Source organism: Crinia signifera, chromosome 3, assembly GCF_055691185.1.
Source record: "Crinia signifera chromosome 3, ASM5569118v1, whole genome shotgun sequence".
NCBI lineage: Eukaryota > Metazoa > Chordata > Amphibia > Anura > Myobatrachidae > Crinia > Crinia signifera.
Genome location: NC_139219.1, coordinates 124,292,239 through 124,311,582, shown reverse-complemented (window position 1 = coordinate 124,311,582; position 19,344 = coordinate 124,292,239). Strand labels below are relative to the sequence as shown.

The 19,344-nt window shown below is 43.3% G+C and overlaps 1 protein-coding gene across 5 annotated transcripts in view; it reads left to right on the top strand.

Annotated features, from left to right (window-relative positions):
* Nucleotides 1-1,054: 1,054 nt before the first annotated feature.
* LOC146063759 (chitin synthase chs-2-like) overlaps nucleotides 1,055-19,344 on the top strand; it is a 75,675-nt gene continuing 57,385 nt past the window's right edge. For all 5 annotated transcript variants that reach the window (XR_014471656.1, XR_014471657.1, XR_014471655.1 and 2 more), the window contains exons 1-5: nucleotides 1,055-1,188; nucleotides 13,175-13,316; nucleotides 15,948-16,130; nucleotides 16,772-17,778; nucleotides 18,899-18,988. Coding sequence is in view for 2 of the 5 variants with exons in the window: in XM_083176467.1 (XP_083032593.1) it covers nucleotides 1,148-1,188; nucleotides 13,175-13,316; nucleotides 15,948-16,130; nucleotides 16,772-17,778; nucleotides 18,899-18,988 (1,463 nt within the window). In the remaining 3 variants the exon portion in view is untranslated. The remainder of the gene's footprint in view (nucleotides 1,189-13,174; nucleotides 13,317-15,947; nucleotides 16,131-16,771; nucleotides 17,779-18,898; nucleotides 18,989-19,344) is intronic.

Genomic DNA, 19,344 nt, shown 5'->3' with positions numbered 1-19,344 from the left:
AGGATTCGCTGCACGTCGCCAGTATTCACATTGAATACTGCCCATAGTGTCACAAGTGCGACTTGATCTGAGCAACAAATGGAGCTACATGTTAAGCTCTCAATGCCCTTGCCAACTGGTTTTTACTTTTATTTGTACTGTTTATGATGCTCTAAAAAAAAAAAAAAGATGAACAGTGATTATATTATTTTTCTTTGTACCACATTTAAACTTTGTATATGATGATTTTTCTCTTATGCTGCTTTCCCACTGCAGACCAGTTTAAAGTACTGGTAATCTTAAATGGTATTTTAAACGGTATTAGCATTCCCACTGCAGCAGATTATCATTTAAGTACCATTCCCATTGCAGTGAACCGTGTAAAATGTAGAGTGCCTAACCCCCCCCCCCCTCAGTGTAAAGAGTGCCTAATCCCCCCCCCCCCCAGTGTAAAGAGTGCCTAACCCCCCCCCCCCCCCGTACCTGCCCTGTGCCCCCACCTCCCCTCCCCTTGTACTTAGCTGCACGGGGATCCAGGCGGGGATGCAGGGCAGTGGGGAGGCAGCGGGGGTCCATGCAGGGTCCATGCGGGGTCCAGGCAGTCCCAGTGCCTGATGAGAACTAGTAGTTCTCACTTTGCGCATATGTAATGAGTGCATGTGCATAATAATGAGCCGCTCATTACATATGCGCATATGTAATGAGCGGCTCTTTATTATGCACGTGCACTCATTACACATGCACAAAGTGAGAACTACTAGGTCTCATCAGGCACAGGGACTGCCTGGAGGCTAAATAACGTTTAAGAGGCATTCCCACTGCCTCTTAAACGTTATTTTAACGTGTAGGACTCTGCTTTAAAAACGGGTTGAAATACCATTTAACTTTAAACGGTATTTCAACGGTAAATTGCACTGAAAAATCGGCAATTTACCGTTTTTGAGCTGCAGTGGGAAAGGGGCATTATATGTCTTGTTTTCTTTACTGTTCAATAAACAGTTTAAAAAAAAAAAATACATCCTTCCTACAGTAGTTCAGCCACACCTTTTCATGAAAGTAATCTAGTGACTGCAGGGCAGATAAACCAGTCCTCTTTCTAACTCATACACGTACATGAAATAAACAGCTTGTATTCCCAGCAAATGAAAGACACCACAACACAGCACTGATGGATAGTGAGAGTAACAGCTCTAGAAAGGAAAAGGATAAGTATGTTTTACTATCATATTTACAGAATGTGTATTATTAGGCTCACTATAAAATCCATTTTAACCAGGACACTAATGATTTACACAGGTTCTATGGCTGGCTGATTTGTGTGTGTGTGTGTGTGTGTGTGTGTGTGTGTGTGTATACAGTATATATAAATACCATATATATATAGATATATATATATATATATCTATATATATATATATATATATATAGATATATATAAATAATTTACATAGTATGAATGAATTAATCATTTACTTATTAATGTGTTCAGAAATTGTCAGTAATTCTCCTTGAATCGAAGCAAAGAAATTAAGGGCCATTTCAGGATCACTTGTAACATACTTGCCTACTTTTGAAAACTAATTTCAGGGAGATTATTGTTGGTAGTAGAATTTTGCATGGTGCCCCATTGAGGGGATGTGTCATGCACCACCCAAAGAGCGTGTCTAGTTCCATATATCAAGAGATTGTGAAAAGAGATGGTGAATGTGGCACCCAGAAGGATGGGTGTGTACTGCTACATCTGAGAGGAATCTTTTTAAATGACTTATATACAAATGTAGATGAGCCCCAAAGCAGTTAGTAAGAGATACTATACTTGCTAAAGTGCTGGGAAATGGTGCTGATGATTCAATGTTAATGTATCTGTCTCTCATTCCTTTTTTCCCCAAAAAAATGGAACAGTGTAATGTGGGCTAGGTGACATGCAAGAGATTGCTAGACTAATAAGGGAGAGAGGGAGATTGCTGCTATGTCAGGGAGTCTCCTGAACAGGGGTTAAAGTGAGCCGGAACGGGGCGGAACTGCGTTCCGTCAGTTCCATTTTGGAGGCGGAACGGTTCCGCCACCGTCCGCTCACCTTGCCCCACTCACAGCCAGTCCTACCATAATGCGCCGCTGCCACATTGCCAGGATGCGCCGATTGCAGCAATGGACACGGACAGTGCCATTACATATAATATTTGGCACTGTCCGTAAGCCAATAGGAGCTCAGAGTTCCCAAGCCAATCAGGCAGCAGCCTGAACCACGAGAGCTCCAATTGGCTCGTGAGCCCCTGTTTCATACATTTTAAATGTCCGCTGTGTGAATGCGGGAACCGAGGAGCAGGAGCAGCGCAGCCCTCGACCAAGCAGGTTCAGAACACCGTGAGAGGATTGGAGCGCAGCGGCCGCGATCTACCATAGAGCAGCAGAGCAGCATTCACAGGAGAGCAGCGGCAGTCAGCAGCTGTTGTGGAGCATAAATGCAAACCAGTGTCGGCCAGGGAGCAGGACATCCGGGAGGCCAGGGAACAGGAGACCCGCTGATTATAGTAAGAATGTGACCTGATTTCTCCCACTAACACCTGTTACCTAACCCACCGCAACCTCACCCCCTCTCGCCACCATCACCAAATCACCCCCTCTTGCCCTCTGTCAGCTTGCTTCACATCAGCTCACCCCCTCTCACCTCACCCCCTTTCGGTCCCCTCAGCTCTTCCCATCACCTCAGCCCCTCTTGCTCCCATTACCTCCAGCCCTCTGCAACCCCCCCCCCCCCATCATCTCACCCCCTGTCAGCTCAACACCCCCCCTCCGTTCATCTCACCCCCTCCTTTCCCCCTGTCTCCTTGCTCCCTCTGATACTGAGCATGTAACCCCTGGCCCTTGGTATGTAACCCTTGGCCCTGAGCATGTAACCCCTGGGCCTGAGCATGTAACCCCTGGGCCTGAGCATGTAACCCCTGGCCCTGCGCATGTAACCCCTGGCCCTGATCATGTAACCCCTGGCCCTGATCATGTAAACCCTGGCCCTGATCATGTAAATCCTGGCCCTGATCATGTAAACCCTGGCCCTGATCATGTAACCCCTGGCCCTGAGCATATAACCCCTGGCATCAAGCAAGAAAACCCTAGCAATGTAGGTATGCGGCACTTATGTGGCATAATATGTAATGAGCATTACTATGTGTGTCATATTGTGTAATGGACATTAAGGTGTGTGGCATAATGTGTAATGGGCATTACAGTTTGCACAATCTCGTCCCACAAAGCCATGCCCTAAATTTTTGCAGCGCGCCTTCGGCGCGCACGCCTACTTTATTTAAGGGTGGGGTTGGGTTGTTTTGCACTATGGGGCTTAATTTGAATTAGGGGTGGTATTATGTGTGTGTCCCGCACTATTCTTTTCATGGGTGTGTGGGATAGGCCTGAAATGTAAAACTTGCAAGGGGGCGCCGAACAACAGAGCACCCACCCTGGCTGTGACATGTGGGGGGGGGGGGCGGAGGGGCGGAGGCGGATGAAGTGAGTTCCACCACCTCTCCAGGACCACTTTAAGCACTGCTCCTGAAGAATGCAGGAGGGGAGGTAACTATGATGTAACAGTGTAATGTGGGCTAGGTGACATGCAAGAGATTGCTAGACTAATGAGGGAGAGAGGGAGATTGCTGCTATGTCAGGGAGTCTCCTGAAGAATGCAGGAGGGGAGGTAACTATGAGGTAACGATCCAAATTTTGCCGTGGCTGCGATGGTTGGTTTTGCGCATGGGAATGCAGGTGGGCCGATGCCAGCCGGGGGTGGGCGGCTGACATCACATGACATCAGCACCTGCTCATTTTTGGGTGATTTGCTGAGGAAGTAAAAGTCAGTTCAAACTAACTTTTATTTCCAAAGGTAGAAGTCATTAGATGGTCGGCGACCTGCTAGCGGCCGCATGGTACCGAGGGTATTCGGTGGCAGGGGTGGACATTCCGTCGGGTGATGGGCGGCATTTCAGCGCTCGCTAAACAGCAAATGATTGCTGCTTAATGAGCATTACTGAATCGGGTCCTTAATTCCAAACATTTTTTTGATAAAGTGATCTATAGAAGGGCAGCAGAATGGGGTGGTGTTGTAGGTGCTACTTTTTAGTATATTATCTAACTATAAATCTCTTTACATTTACACTCAAGAGCACTTGGTGCATGCACGTGGTGCGATTTGGCTTTTGTTTTTGACTATATAATTCTTAAAATAGTTACCCTAAATTAGGTGTTTGTCTATTGATTTCCCTTCTCTATTACCTGGTGTGATGCCAGTTTGGAGCATGTTCAGTATTGTTACAATATTTCAACAAACTAGTTTATGTTAACAATATTTAGCATAACTAAAGGTGCATACACACTGTACAATTTTTCGACCAATATCGTGCATTTTGGCAATTCTGAATTATATTGGTCAAAATATCTTTCAGTGTGTATGCTATGAATGATGAACGATGATTTGCGTACCCGCCGGTTGTTCATCAAGGTTGTTCGTCAACTGAGCAGGCAGCTCAATTTGGATATCTTTAAAAAAAAAAGCCTATAGACTGTAGCTATTGTAGATTGTCTTTCGTCAACATCTTTTGTCAAAATCTTCCATCCAGGACACAGAAGTTCAACGGAAATTGGTCATTAATGTCTTTCAGTGTATACATCATCCAGTGTGTAGGCACACTAGAGCCATTGTGGAACATGTGCAGTACAATAGGAGGCAAAAATCACTCCACTGCAGGGCTGGCTGCGGTGGCAGTGTGACATCACAAGCAACAACTGCGACCCAGTCCATGGCAGCCCGGCAACTGGCTACCCTTGGCATGCGTAATAGTTAGGGATGCCAATCCCGGGGTAGGAATGTAGGTTTGGCTTCCCTAATGAAAAACCTGCAACGGCCGTACCGCATATTTACTTACATGTGCAGCCGGGAGGGTGGGCGGTGAAGGGCATGGCAGGAGCCGGGTGGTGAAGGCAGGAAACCCAGACGGGTTGGTGGGTAGGCGGATTAATGCGAGTGCCGAATGGGTGGTGAAGCCGGGAGGTGGGCGGACGATGCAGCTGGTGGGAGGGCTGTGCGGCACAGGACGAGGCGATCTGTGCGGCTATGTGGCCTGCGCAGCGTGCTGCGCAGAGCTGCACTGCTGCTGGGAACGGGAGAAGGAAGCTGGGCAACATCTGAGCACTCGTTTAGATGCTGCCCGGCATTAGACTGCGCATGCACACAGTCTAATCCCGAAATCCCGGCATTGGATACTCCATTCCCGGGATTGAAATCCCGGCATTTTAGGGGCCAAATCCTGGGATCCCGCCAATCCGATCCCAATATCTTCCACCCTAGTTATGAGATTGCAAGTTTTTGCAATCACATCACAGGGGAGGTACCCAGCATGTGGGGCATCCTTGCTAGCACGTGTAGTTTTGTGAATATTCACAAAACTACAACTCAACTTGAATTAAATCTAACATTAACATTGCCTCCATCTTTGAATCTCTTGCATTGTAGATAATAATAGAATCTGATTGGTTGCTATGGGCAATCCCTTCACTTTTAATTTTAAAAATGCTTTAGTCCATGGGAAAAAAAAGTGATTGAGATATGATTTAATTGTGGTGTTCTGCTAAAATAAAAAATAAAAAAAATAAAATAAAAAAGTTTGGGCTACAGGATTTATTATTCTTCTCTTTTCCTCATTCAGGATGAGCGGGTTTGCAAAAGCCATTAAATTGCGGTCACATTCAGTAAAATGCGACCACAGACCATATCTTTGTTAGTGACATTGCAAATGGTATTGAAGGGAAAGTATGCCTTTTTGCAGATGACACAAAGATATGCAACAGAGTAGACACACCAGGAGGGGTAAATCAAATGACTGATGATCTAAGTAAACTTGAGAATTGGTCAAGAGCATGGCAACTCCAGTTTAATGCTAAAAAATGCAAAATTATGCACTTGGGACTCAAAAACCCAAAGGCTCAATATAGTATCAAGGGTACTATAATGGAAACTACTGAGGAGGAAAGAGATCTAGGAGTCACTATTTCAAGTGACTTAAAGGCAGGAAAGCAATGTAGCAAAGCAATGAGGAAGGCTAGTCAGATGCTTGGTTGCATAGGGAGAGGAATCAGTAGCAGAAAAAAAGACGTAATAATGCCACTTTATAGGTCATTGGTACGGCCTCATCTGGAATACTGTGTCCAGAGACCATATCTTCAGAAGGATATAAATACATTGGAGAGTTTACAAAGAAGGGCAACTAAAATGGTGCATGGCCTACATCACAAAACTTATCTGGATAGACTAAAAGATCTTAACATGTATAGTTTGGAGCAGAGAAGGAAAAGGGGGGACATGGTAGAAATCTTCAAATATATCAAGGGTTTTAACATAGTACAGGAGGGAAATTTTCTTCAAAGGACAATAAGTAATAGAACACGAGGACATGCACTGAAACTGAAGGGAGGGAGGTTCAGGGGAATTGTTAGAAAGAATTACTTCACAGAAAGGGTAGTGGATAAGTGGAATAGCCTCCCATCAGAGGTGGTAGAGGCTAAGACAGTAGAACAATTCAAACATACTTGGGATAGGCATATTAATATCCTTTACAAAGAAATAAGGATTAAAAAGGGTTGAGATTACCTGAAGGGTAAAAAAAAGGGGCAGACTAGATGGGCCAAATGGTTCTTATCTGCCATCAAATTCTATGTTTCTATGTGTGCCTTTATGGGCAGCGACGGGATGGCAATGTGCAACGGAGCGGCATTAGGTGGACAAAGGCCTGGCAGCACAGGCATTTCTGGCTGGGACAGCTGCATGACGTCACACGCAGCCGTTGTGACAACAGTTATAGTTTCACAATTTTTTGCTGAATTACAACTGAACCATAGTGCTTTAGGCAGCATTCTGGAGAGAAGATTCAATCATGCACATCAATCCCCGCCCCATGGAATTTACAAACTAATGACTCATTATACCAGGATGCACAAATTGCCAGAAGGCAAGTAACCTAAAAGCATGTGTTTTTGGAATGTGGGCGGAAACAGGAACAGTACAAACATGGTCATAAAATACATCCTCCAACACTATGAGGCTGCCATGCTAACCACTGTTCCACCATGACACTAAACTGATCAATTTTAAAATGTTCTTAAACAATCATTTGGCTAAAATTGAGTTTTTTTCTCTGTATTCAAAAAATTATTATGGTGACGTTATTTAAACCACATCCATATTTACTCATTAGCTGTAGTAGGAATACCTGTCTATTGTAGTTTATCTTTAATCTGTTTTTAGAAATGTGCAGAATTGGCTACTGGTGAAACCTGACAGACTAGAAGGACAGGAAGTGTGTGGCTGATACTATAACCACTATATAAAACACAGATCCAGATTCCACAAACAGTGAAGAAGGAGGGCACATGAAAGCAGGAAGCAGATCACTTTACAGTAAAAGCAGATAGATATCTTTACATGCAAGATTGCTCAATTTCAGTAACTACTGTAACATAAATTACACATTTTCTATGTATCCATAGAACGGTTATTGTTGATTTTGAACACTGTCAAACTGGGGACATCATCATGTACAGATGTTTCCTCATACATCTAACCAGGGGCGGATCCAGGAGAAAATGACAGGGGGGGCACCATGATAGGAGAGGGTTTGGGAGGGGGGGGGGGGGGGGTTAATGGTGCCAGTGTACATGATAAGAGTGGCGAGAGAGAGGAGAGAAGAGAGAGGGGGTGTAGTGTATCACACCATATACTGTACAACTTCTATACATTATGCAACAAAATACTAGACCCACTTACACATGATGCCAAATGGAATGAGTCAAAATTCACATAATGCCACATGGATTTAGCCAAATTTCACATAATGCTACACGGATTGTGCCAAAATTCACATAATGCTACACGGATTGTGCCAAAATTCACATAATGCTACACGGATTGTGCCAAAATTCACATAATGCCACGCGGATTGATCCAAAATTAACATAATGCTACACGTCTAGAGCCAAAATTCACACAATGCCACACAGATTAAGCCAAAATTCACAATATGTTTCATAATCAGGGACATTGCGCACCAAAGGCGCACATTAAAAATTAACACCATAATGCCCATTACATGTTAAGCCACACATCATAATGTCCATTACGTATTATGCCAAACACCATAATGCCTATTAAAAATGATGGTACATAAGTGCTGTTTACCTACATGCTCGTTGCCATGTGGGATTACATGCTCATTGACAAGGGGGAATACATGCATGGTAACTGGGGGACAGCTGCCGCCAGGCAGAAGCGACAGCCACAGACAACCAGGCAGAGAGTGGAAAGCTGCCCGGCTGTATTCAGACCACTGCAGGTCCCGGCTATTTGAAATAAAACCCCTTCACACCAGAAAATGCAGGGACTGGCCCCTTTTCACCAGCCTAGTCCCTGCATTTTCTGGTGTGAGGGGGGAGAGAAAACCAGCCCCCCAACTGACATGAGACCAGTATCACATTTAAGAACTTTCACTTCTCGTTAAACTGGGCCGTTTTGTTCCAGAGTAATCTGCCCTCAAAGAACATGAACAGCCATAAAAGAAATTACATATCAGAAATAAAAAAATTAGTTTACCCGCAATGTCTCTGGAACCAATTGACCCAAATGGTCAAAATTGAAGGCCCGGCAACTTGTGTTCGAATAAGATTAACCATGAGCTTCTGTGATGCCGGGGGGGGGGGGGGGGGAGCGTTGGGACTGCCAGCTGTCGGAACCGGGTAGGGGGCGGAATTAGCGGGTCCCATGTTATCCTATAGGGAAAACGTTCCAGGTTTACCAGGCGGTATCTCTGGTTCCCGGGGGGGCTAGCATCGCGGGGCTGGGCTTGGTTTGTTGGAAAGCCTATGTCTGAAATGTAAGAGGGGCACATGCCCGGGTGCCCTCCCCCCCTGAATCCGCCCATGCATCTAACCTCAGTATGACACGCAACTTCATTAGCATTGGGCATGTTGCCTAAAATGCCTGTTTATTGCAATACATTGGGGATGCACCAGGAGACTATGCTCATTCATTTGCTATGTGGTACTTGTATATATGTGTGCATCTCAGTCTGTATATGAAACACAACCGAACTTGGTATGAAAAAAATGCCACGGCTGCATCATTGCTGTTTGTGTAGAGATTCAGAGACTTATGGGTCTATGTACTAGGACTTGGAGAGAGATAAAGTGGAAGGAGATAAAGTTCCACACAATCAGCTCCTAACTGCCATGTTCTAAGCTGTATATGAAAAATGAAAGTAAAAAGCTGGTTGGCTGGTACTTTCTCTCTGCCCACTTATTTCTCTCCAAGGCTTAGTGCATAGACTCCTTAGTTACACACATATATACAAGTATACTGCATGTTGAATTAACCTGTCTGGCCTCCTATTGCATCTTAGCTGCTTAGCATCTTAAAGGCATTTAAAAAAGAAAAAAATAAATGACTGACACTAGCAGTTTCACAGGACATGGCGTGCTAAGAAGGGCTGTTTGCAGTGACTGCAGTAAAGATGTTTGAGTGAGGACACATCTGTATATGGAACCTGATTCTGAAGTACATAAACACAAACACATAGCTGTATTAGACAACCACAAAAGATCTTTTTTTTATTTTTTTATTAAATTATTAAATTCTAAAATAAAAAAATTCCATTCTAAAAAAAAATACTTTGGTCGACAGGATTTCTGTAAATGTGTCTGAAAGATTTATTTTTCTTCACTTATATATCGCTTGCAGAATACTGGGAATATGAAAAGATTCAATACAGTAATTCACATCAGTCCCTCTCCCATGGAACTAAGGGCCCCTTTTAACATTGATCGCATTTACAATGCGATCTGGGCGGAATATTACCGCCCTGGATCGCATTGTAAAATGCGATCATTTCACCCCAATGTATTACCGGCCAGGGGGCAGGGACAGTGCTCCGAAAAGAGCCCATCCTTGCGATGCCCGGAGCCAGAAGCCGGGGGGTCTGCGCATGCAAGGTTACGCACAGACCCCCCCCCCCCCCGCAACCCCGCTGACCGCACTGCCCAAGTGGCAATGGCTACAATGGGCTATCGTCATATCAGAATGGCGATAGCCCAGGGGTGCGAAGCAGGGCTGCCCAATGTTGATACATCGGGAAGCTTCGCATCCCCCATAGAAACCTAAGGGGGATGTGGCCAGCGGCGCTGCAAGGGGGATCACAGCAGGGATCGGAGATTCCTGCTGAGGTCCCCTGTGATACATTAGGGGGATACTTAATATTTGCAGTTAACCCCCGAAAACTGGTGTTTTCGGGATTTAGCCGCAAATATTATTTGATAAATGGGGCCCTAAATGATCTACTGTACCATAGCAGGACATAGTGATGCTAATTTTCTAGAAGCCAATTAACTTCCAAGCAAGTTTTTTCATTTTTTTAGGAATGTGTCCAGATACATTTTGGGAATAAAAAGTGTAGCACATTAGGTCAACAGTGTCTAGATGGACACCAAAGAAGTCGAAATGCACAAGGGAGTAAGGAAGGAGTAAGGAATATCTATAGTTTGCAATTGTTTTAGCAAGCTGGGAAAAGACAAAGGCTTATGATTAGTCTCCTAATATTTCAGTGTTGGTTCCAGCCCAGAACTCCTTTGATAAACAAGTCACTCACCTTTTTCAGGCCCCTCCAGTTCATTTGACCTTATGTTCATTGCACTCTGAAATCTTGGTATTTTTCCTTGTAAATGGCTACACTTATTTTAGGCCATCCTTGACTTAGCATCATAAACCCATAATTGTTTGGCAGAGTTTGGGTATACTGTAGTTCAGTAAAGATCTACCAGATGTATGTCCTTGGATTCTGCAACAGGTTCCTGAAGGCCTTCCTTCTCAATGAGAAGAATTCTTTGATGCGTTTTATAATATCATGTATATACGCTTTCTCTCCATTGGGAATAGGATAGTGATACTAAGTTAATTCCTGGTCCCAATGGGGTACATTTACTAAGAATGGAGTTCTATTGAAGAGAGGATGTTGCCCATAGCTACCAATCAGATTCTACTTAGATTATATAGACCCTGGTTGCTATGGGCAACATCCCATCTTCAAAAGACCCCCTAAGTCACCTGTGGGTACAGGGTTTGTCTATTACCTCAAAAAAGATGGGTGCTTTTGGCCCTCCATTGATTAGAGGTACTGAATAAAACCATGATTAACAAACCTCTATTGCCTTTCATCTCTGTACTGTTGATTATCTCAGAGGGGCCACCATCTTCTCCAAGATTGATTTCTTGGGGCCTATAATTTAATTTGCATCAAGGAGGAATATATAATAGAAGACAGAATTAACTCCCATGGCGAGATTTACTAAAGGGAAAATGCCGTAAAACCCCCGTTTTACGGCATTTTCCTATGTATCAATAAACGTCCGCAGCGTTTTCGCTTTGCAGGGTATCGCCACCCTCTGGGTGGCGATACCCTATAGAAGCCTATGGGCTTCTTTCGCCGCCCGCCGTAAGTCGTCCGCGCGCCCACCCCCTCCCGTCCTCCTGTGATCATCTCCTCCCCCTGGTGTCACAGCCGGCAGGACATCCGGCTTCAGGGGGGAGGAGGAGACACAGGGGGACGCTGGCAGCCGCCGGTAGGTGACGGAGACCCCCGCAGCCAACATCACAGGTATCGCGGGGGTCTCCGTTACCGCAGCCCGATGCTGGCCGCATATGTTAGTACATATGCGGTAGCATCGCGGCGGCTGCCGTGCGAAGGGCGGAGATGTATGTTGATACATCCCGCCGCCAGTCTTGACATTATAAGTACCTGGTTATGTTTTTTGGCCTTTCCAATGCACTTGTTGTCTTCCAGTATCTTCCATAAAGAGATAACTAGTAAGGCAGCAAAGCCCTTTCTACCTCATATCACACACCAAGGCCAAATGGATTGTCTACTGAGATATGTACCTTAATTACAATAATAATCTGCAGCATTAACCTTACACATATCAGGAAAAGCATCCCAGCAGCTTAATAAAAGCTGTGACCAAGAGCCATCACGGCCACCAAGATATCCAGTTGCCTCAAAAACATTGGCACCATCGGCCTGTATGGCCGGCATTATGCAGCATACCAGTTGCTTGGCAACAACCAGGACCCACTGTTGCTTCTTACTCATGTAAAGCTCACCATACATCTACAGATTTATTGTCTGATCTGGCTGGTTCGATGGTCAGCTCATTCGATGGTCAGCTAATAAAACTCAGTCAAGGCTCTTATTTTGGCCAGAGATGGACAAATTCAGTGCCGGCGCTGACATCATGTGATGTCAGCTGCCCGCACCGAGCAGACATCGACCCCCATTTTTGTAGGCACACACATAAAATGCTGGGCGTACCCCAGCGCCAACCCCCTGCCCATCCCTGGCCCTCCCTTCCCGGAGCAAACGGGCCAGCGCATGTGAAATTCCACAAAGCCGTTCGCTCTTAGGGTTTGCGCATGCGCAAACCCCAAACATCATGATGGATGAATTCATCCCATAGCGACTGGGTCTGAATCGGCCCCTAAGTGTGATGAATTACAGTATAGCAGTCTTAGTAAATACATCACAACATTGTGAATCAATGAAGGTACTGTACTTGGAGTACGCACCTGTATGTTCTTCTTTGTCTGTGTGATTACTGTACTGGTGAAACATGACAGACTAGAACAACAGGATTTTTTTTTTTTGGCTGATAACATTATTTGCTATACATCACAGATCCAAGAACAAAGGAGATGTGAAACCAGACAGATACATCACATGTAGTATTTCTCAGAGTTATTTACTGAATTAAATGAAAATATTAAAAAATGTATCTTAAAATAACTAGAAAATTTAAATTTTTTATGTATCCATGGAACCAGTAATTAATTAATTCATTAATGTATTGAACACTGTCAAACTGTGTAACACCTTTGAGCAAGTGTGTGGGATCTGGTTTAAGAATACATACAGACACATGGCTGAATTATAGACAATCATAATTGTTTTGTATGTTTATTTATGCAATGCTAAATAATAATTTGTTTAACATAATTGATAGGATATTTTACACTAAGATAAATATATATATATATATATATATATATATATATATTTGTGCTCATTAACAGCAGGATATTTAGATAAATATGTGATGTCTTTATTGTCCCAAATAGATTGAAAAGAAGCTGGGATCCATTTCTGGTGCTACCAGTGGATGATGGAGAAGAAAAGACAGGGCGATGCACTGGTGTCCTAATATGGCTGACATGCATCGCTGTTGGTCTCTTAGTTTTAGCAACTGGATTTCTCAGCAAGGTACTATATGTCAATACTTGGTACAGTATCTTCTAGTCCACTACACATATACTATTAAAGTATACTTCATAGACCATTAGCTGAAATTAATTGATAACAACAGATATATCAGTTATGTAAAGGCTTACTTTTTACATTTTATCAGGAACACTTATACGGCTTTCACATCGCAAACCCAGGTCAGACCTCCGCCCGCTGTCCTGCTGAACATTCCTAGCATGGATTCACATCAGCTTGCATGCAGCCAAACGGGAGAGAAATCATTCGATGATTTCACCACTGTTCGCAAAGAAAAATTAAGGTGCCCATACACGTTACAGTTATTGTATACAATATTGTATACAATATCGCATCTCATCGCATCTCGGTTATGCGATGAGATGAGATCTAGTACAAAAAGTATGTGCAGCACATACTTTTTGTACAAGATCTTATCTCATCTCATCGCAAAATGGAGATGTGATAAGATGCAATATTGTATACAACAATTGTAACGTATATGGGCACATTTAGCCTGGACTGGCTTTTCAAGCGTTTGCTTCCTGATGACTTCAGATGTCAGCCGCCCACCTCAGGCAGGCATGGGCACTCCTGCATTGACAGAGATATGTCCAGCGTTTCTATGGGTGCGCCCATAAAATGATGAGCATTCCCTGCTTCCGCCCCATGCCCGCCTCCTGCCCACCGATCCTGGAGCCAACACCTTGGCAAGTGTGAAACTCGCTGAATGCGCAAACCCTTAGGATCAGGTCTGAATCACCCCGTTTGTGCACTGTGAAAAGGGGTATATGTAGGGAATTCAATTAGGTGCAGTATTTATAACCTGAGGAAAGCTCCAATTTTAGCATCCAGAGCTACAGTATTTGGTCATTTGTAATTTTCACCATGAGGTAAACTCTAGGTGACATTTAATAGGATGCAATTTTATCGCATTTTCCGAAATCGCACATTATCGCACTTTTTAAAATCACAATTTTTCCCGGGAATGCGCATATTTAATGAGATGCGAATTCCGGGCAAAAAAGTGTGATAAAGTGCAAATTTGAGGATATTTGCGATTTTGTGTTTAAAAAAATGGCGTGAGGTCCCCCCTCCTGAGCATAACTAGGCCTGGGCTCACTGAGCTGGACCTGGTTCCAGTTGCGTTGCTTTTTTCCCTCTGAATTCTTTAGATACTATAGATCAGGGTTCCTCAAACTATTTTCCTCTGGGACCACATCAGACAATAATAATGGTACTTGTTTCCTAGCACGGCCACACCGATTCTAATCTGGGGCATCGCAGGTAAAAAAATCTCATCGGTCGCATCGCATGCGTGCTAAAAAAATCGCATGCGATGGTCCCGACGCGATGCCCCCGATTTCCCATAGGGAACAATGTTAAATGCCTCAATTTACCCAAATGAACAGGGAACAATGTTAAATGGTCCAGAAACCCCCCAAAACACCCCAGAACAGTGAAATGGCCCCCCAAAATTAGTTAACGCCACCCCACGATCAACGTGAACCCAAAGCGTGGCGAGCGCAGCGGTACGCGTCCTCCGACCTTTTCATACCCCCACTATCCACGTCGGCGTGGAGTTGAGAATAGAATAGTGTGGCGAGCGCAGCGAGCCACCGCGCCCGAAGCGTGGCGAGCGCAGCGAGCCCCGCGAGGGGACGCGGATACCTTCACAGTTATCCGCGTCCCCTCGCGGACTTCACAGGTGTCCGTGGCGACGCGGACACCTGTGAAGCCCGCGAGGGGACGCGTTTACCTGTGAAGGTATACGCGTCCGCTCGCCACGCTTCGGGCTCGGTGGCTCGCTGCGCTCGCCACACTATTCTATTCTCAACTCCACGCCGACGTGGATAGTGGGGGTATGAAAAGGTCGGAGGACGCGTACCGCCCCCCCTCGCGGGCTCGCTGCGCTTGCCACGCTTCGGGTTCACGTTGATCGTGGGGTGGCGTTAACTAATTTTGGGGGGCCATTTCACTGTTCAGGGGTGTTTTGGGGGGTTTCTGGACCATTTAACATTGTTCCCTGTTGATTTGGGTAAATTGAGCCATTTAACATTGTTCCCTATGGGAAATCGGGGGCATCGTGTCGGGACCATTTAATGCTTATTTAGCCGCATGCGACGCGACCGACGCGATTTTTTAACTTTTCAATGCATTTCAATGGGAAATCGGGTCCATCGCGTCGGGGGCCATCGCATACCACTATTAAGGGCACAAGATCAATGCGATTGTGGCCGTGCTAGGAAACAAGTACCATAATAATTATTAAAGGACCCCAGTAAGTTACCAGAAGCTTACCACACACCTGTGGTCAGCAGATGGAAAATGCATGGCAGCATTGTGGTGGCACAAAATGATGCGAGGAGCCTCAAGTAACAGCCAATTCAATGTGATTTTTCAGACTGTTTGTATCACTGTCTAAGAAATTCATCAGTATGATGGTCAGCGAAATGGAGGCGTGACCCCATGCGGAGATGGTCGCGACCCACTTTGGGGTCAGGACCCACAATTTGAGAAATGCTGCTACACAGTAGATTGATGACAATAAACGCATCTTTGTTTAAGCACCCTTATAAATTAAAAAATTTAATTCTTAATTTGTCTGATTATTTTTTTTTTATTTCAATCTAGATTTGTCTTCTTCTTCTAATTATGTTGAATGGTGAAGATTCCAATATTGTTTCCAACAAACCATTGTGTTCCCTGTTACTGGGAGCAGTGCTGATTGTACCATACACACTAACATTTATCCAAAGTCTGTGGAAGGTGGCATTTACTCATTCTTCCAATCCAAGCAAAGTTTGTCTGCTGAAGGTAAGATTGTTGCTCAGAATTGTCTAATAAAGCTTGTTACTGAGAAACCAACCTTTCACATTCACTGTAAATATTAATGTGATGGGGCAGGGGTCAGGGAACTTTTTTACCTTTTACCTCAAAATATATTTAGATATGCTGATGTTACCCCCTTGATTTGAAAGGAAATAATATAATTGTAATACACACTATACCCCCAGATGGCCTGATGGGTCTATCATCGGCCTGTCATGGGTGTGTCACTGCAGACAGACTGTCTTCTCTGGAACATAGACTCTTCTGTGCAGGCCATGTTCAGATAGAGCCTCTGCCACTTTCCTAGGGGGGGGGGGGGGGGTGCAATTGTTAATGGTGGATGCAATTGCGCACCAATGGTGTACAGTTTTTAACCACCAATGGTGGTTACAGTGTGCAGGGCTTGCACAATCATGCGCAACTTACATTTTCATATATCACACCTATAGCTCCAGAAGCAGAGTCCTTTAAGTCAGACCATGTACCACATCTCAATGTGTATTTATTTTAAACATATGTTTACTAGACTATTATTTGATTTTGTAATAATGTTTTTGGGGATAATGAAATTCAGTCATGTGTATAATAATATTTAAAAAATGGACAACTTTTTGTTTTCCAAACAGGTGTTTGCTGTGGAATTTCTTGTTGCCCTTGGATCCTCACTGCTCATCATAGTGGCCATGCCTCGTTTCAACCTATTTACTAACATCACAGTCCTTAGCAGTGTTTGCTTTCTTCCTGCAGCATTACACATATATAATCAAATCAAGAAGAGAAATGGCAGATGGTATATGGCTATTTGTTCTTTTATTTTTCTTCTAACTGGCCATATACTATTCTTTCTTATGTACTATCTAGGTGAATATTGCCATAACATTATATTTTATGCAGTTACAATAATTCTAACAAATTTAGTATCAATAAATTGGTATGAAAATTTTATACCACAAGTAAATGCAGGATGTGATATAAAACCAGAAAACAATGAAAGGAACGTTCTCTATATGTTTGGCAGCATTGTAAGAATCGTGGTCACAGTGGCTGTGGTGGGGATTTATATTCCACTACAAGGACAGCAGTGGGATGCCATAACGACTACAACCTTGAATGAACGATATTTGGTACTCAGCCTCTTTGGCATCCAGGCTCTGAGCTCTGCTTTCTGCCATTGGTTTGGAGTTGTTGCATGTAAAATGCGCAATGTTAAAAAAGTATTTAATTTTCCCTTGATTTCATCAACGGTAACAATTATCTTAGGCTTGATCTTGGCCCTCATTGCTGATTTAAAGGAAGCAGAAACGTTGTCCTATTTTTGCCAAAATCCTATATTGTTTGAAAGAGGCACGTTGGTTGAAGATTTGTTCTTGGAAATAACCCACCATATGTGCCAAATAGTAAATATTATTAACACTTCAAACCATGTCATAGTCATGTTTATAAGTGCCACATGTGGGTATATAGGACTCCTCTTTGCTACCTATAAAGTGTATCAATTAAAGGGTCATAGCATTGAAAGAACAACTAAATTGTTTGGCCGTCGCTTGTATGAAGCTGTCTTTATTGATCAGTCCTCGCTTCTCAACATAAGAAGTAAATTAAACAAGAACATGTTGGATTCAAGATACGTAAGGTAAGAGATATCGTGTTTTTAGAATATATTATATTATAAAAGATTTAAAATATAATTTCTATACAATACATAATCTCCTATAAATCGTTCATTAGTAATTTTTACAGAAATGTTATGTAGAAGTTAGTATATTTATATTGCACTATATTACATTTCAAACTGGAATAGTTAGACTTTATACAGTAGATATTATATCGGTCCAATCAGTCCAATAGAAGGCAATCAGAGACTTTGTAAAGGGATAAAACCTGTATTTTTAAGTAAACGTTTTTGGGACGTAGGGGGGTTATTCTAGTTCACTATTTCTGACAAATTCCTTCTTAGATGGACAAAACCATGTGCACTGCAGAGGGCAGATGTTACTTGTGCAGAGAGAATTAGATTTGGGTGGGGTTTTACTTCAAAGTGAGATCTATATTGCAGTGTAAAAATAAAGCAGTCCGTATGTTCCCTGCACAGAAACAAAATTACTCACCCAACTCTAATGCACCTTTTACATCTGCCCCCCTGCAGTGCACATGGTTTTGTCCATCTAAGAAGGAATTTGACAGAAAGAGTGAACCAAAATAACCCCCATAGTCCCGTCCATAAATACAGCACAAAAACATTTACTTAAATATGGGTTTTATAACTACACAAAGTCTCTGAGTGCCTTCTATTGGACTGATATACTCATTTGTGAGTGGCACCAGGACAGCTGATTTTTGGGTTTGAGTGCCGGCTGTCTTGTATTATAAATAAATATATATGTGTGTGTGTGTGTGTGTGTGTGTGTGTGTGTGTATGTAAAACACAAAGAGAAAAGAGCACATAAATGGCTGTGTTTACTGTTAGAGCATTAGGGGGAAGCCATATATCTTCTGGTTTTTATTTTAATGACGGATAAAAATGTAATTTTTTTACTGATAATTAGGTTATTTACAAGGCGTAAATAACCTAATTATCAGTAAAAGGAAAGCAGAGAAGGAGAGCTGGTTGATGATAGAAGAAGGTGACATGCACTCTGAAATAATTTTACTATAATAGTACATTACTTTCCCCACTGTTGCACACTAAAATAATGTTTAGTTTCTTTTAAGTGACCTAAGATATATTTACATTTTTTTATGTGTTTTTACAGCTCCACGGATAATGTGATGATCTATTTATGTGCCACAATGTGGCATGAGACATTTAATGAAATGCAGAAAATTCTTGCATCAATATTCAGGTATTTCAGAAGGGCCTTCATTTTTCCCAACATTAAACCAAAAGAAGGCCAAAAAACCTTGGTCCAAGTACCCTCATTGTTAGTTCACTAAAAAGGTGTCAGAAAGTAATATTGGTACTTATATGTTAGTTGGGCGCCCACTAAGCTATTTGCTTAGTTTTCCGCATCCCCTCGTGGGGCTCGCTATGCTCGCCACGCTTCGGGCTTGGTGGCTCGCTGCGCTCGCCACACTATATAAAGTCAACTCCATGCCGACATGGATAGTGGGGGTATGAGCGTACTAACTATACTGGGCGCCCAACTAACATATAAGTACCGTAATATCTACAGTACATAGGTTTGTCATTATAGTCAAT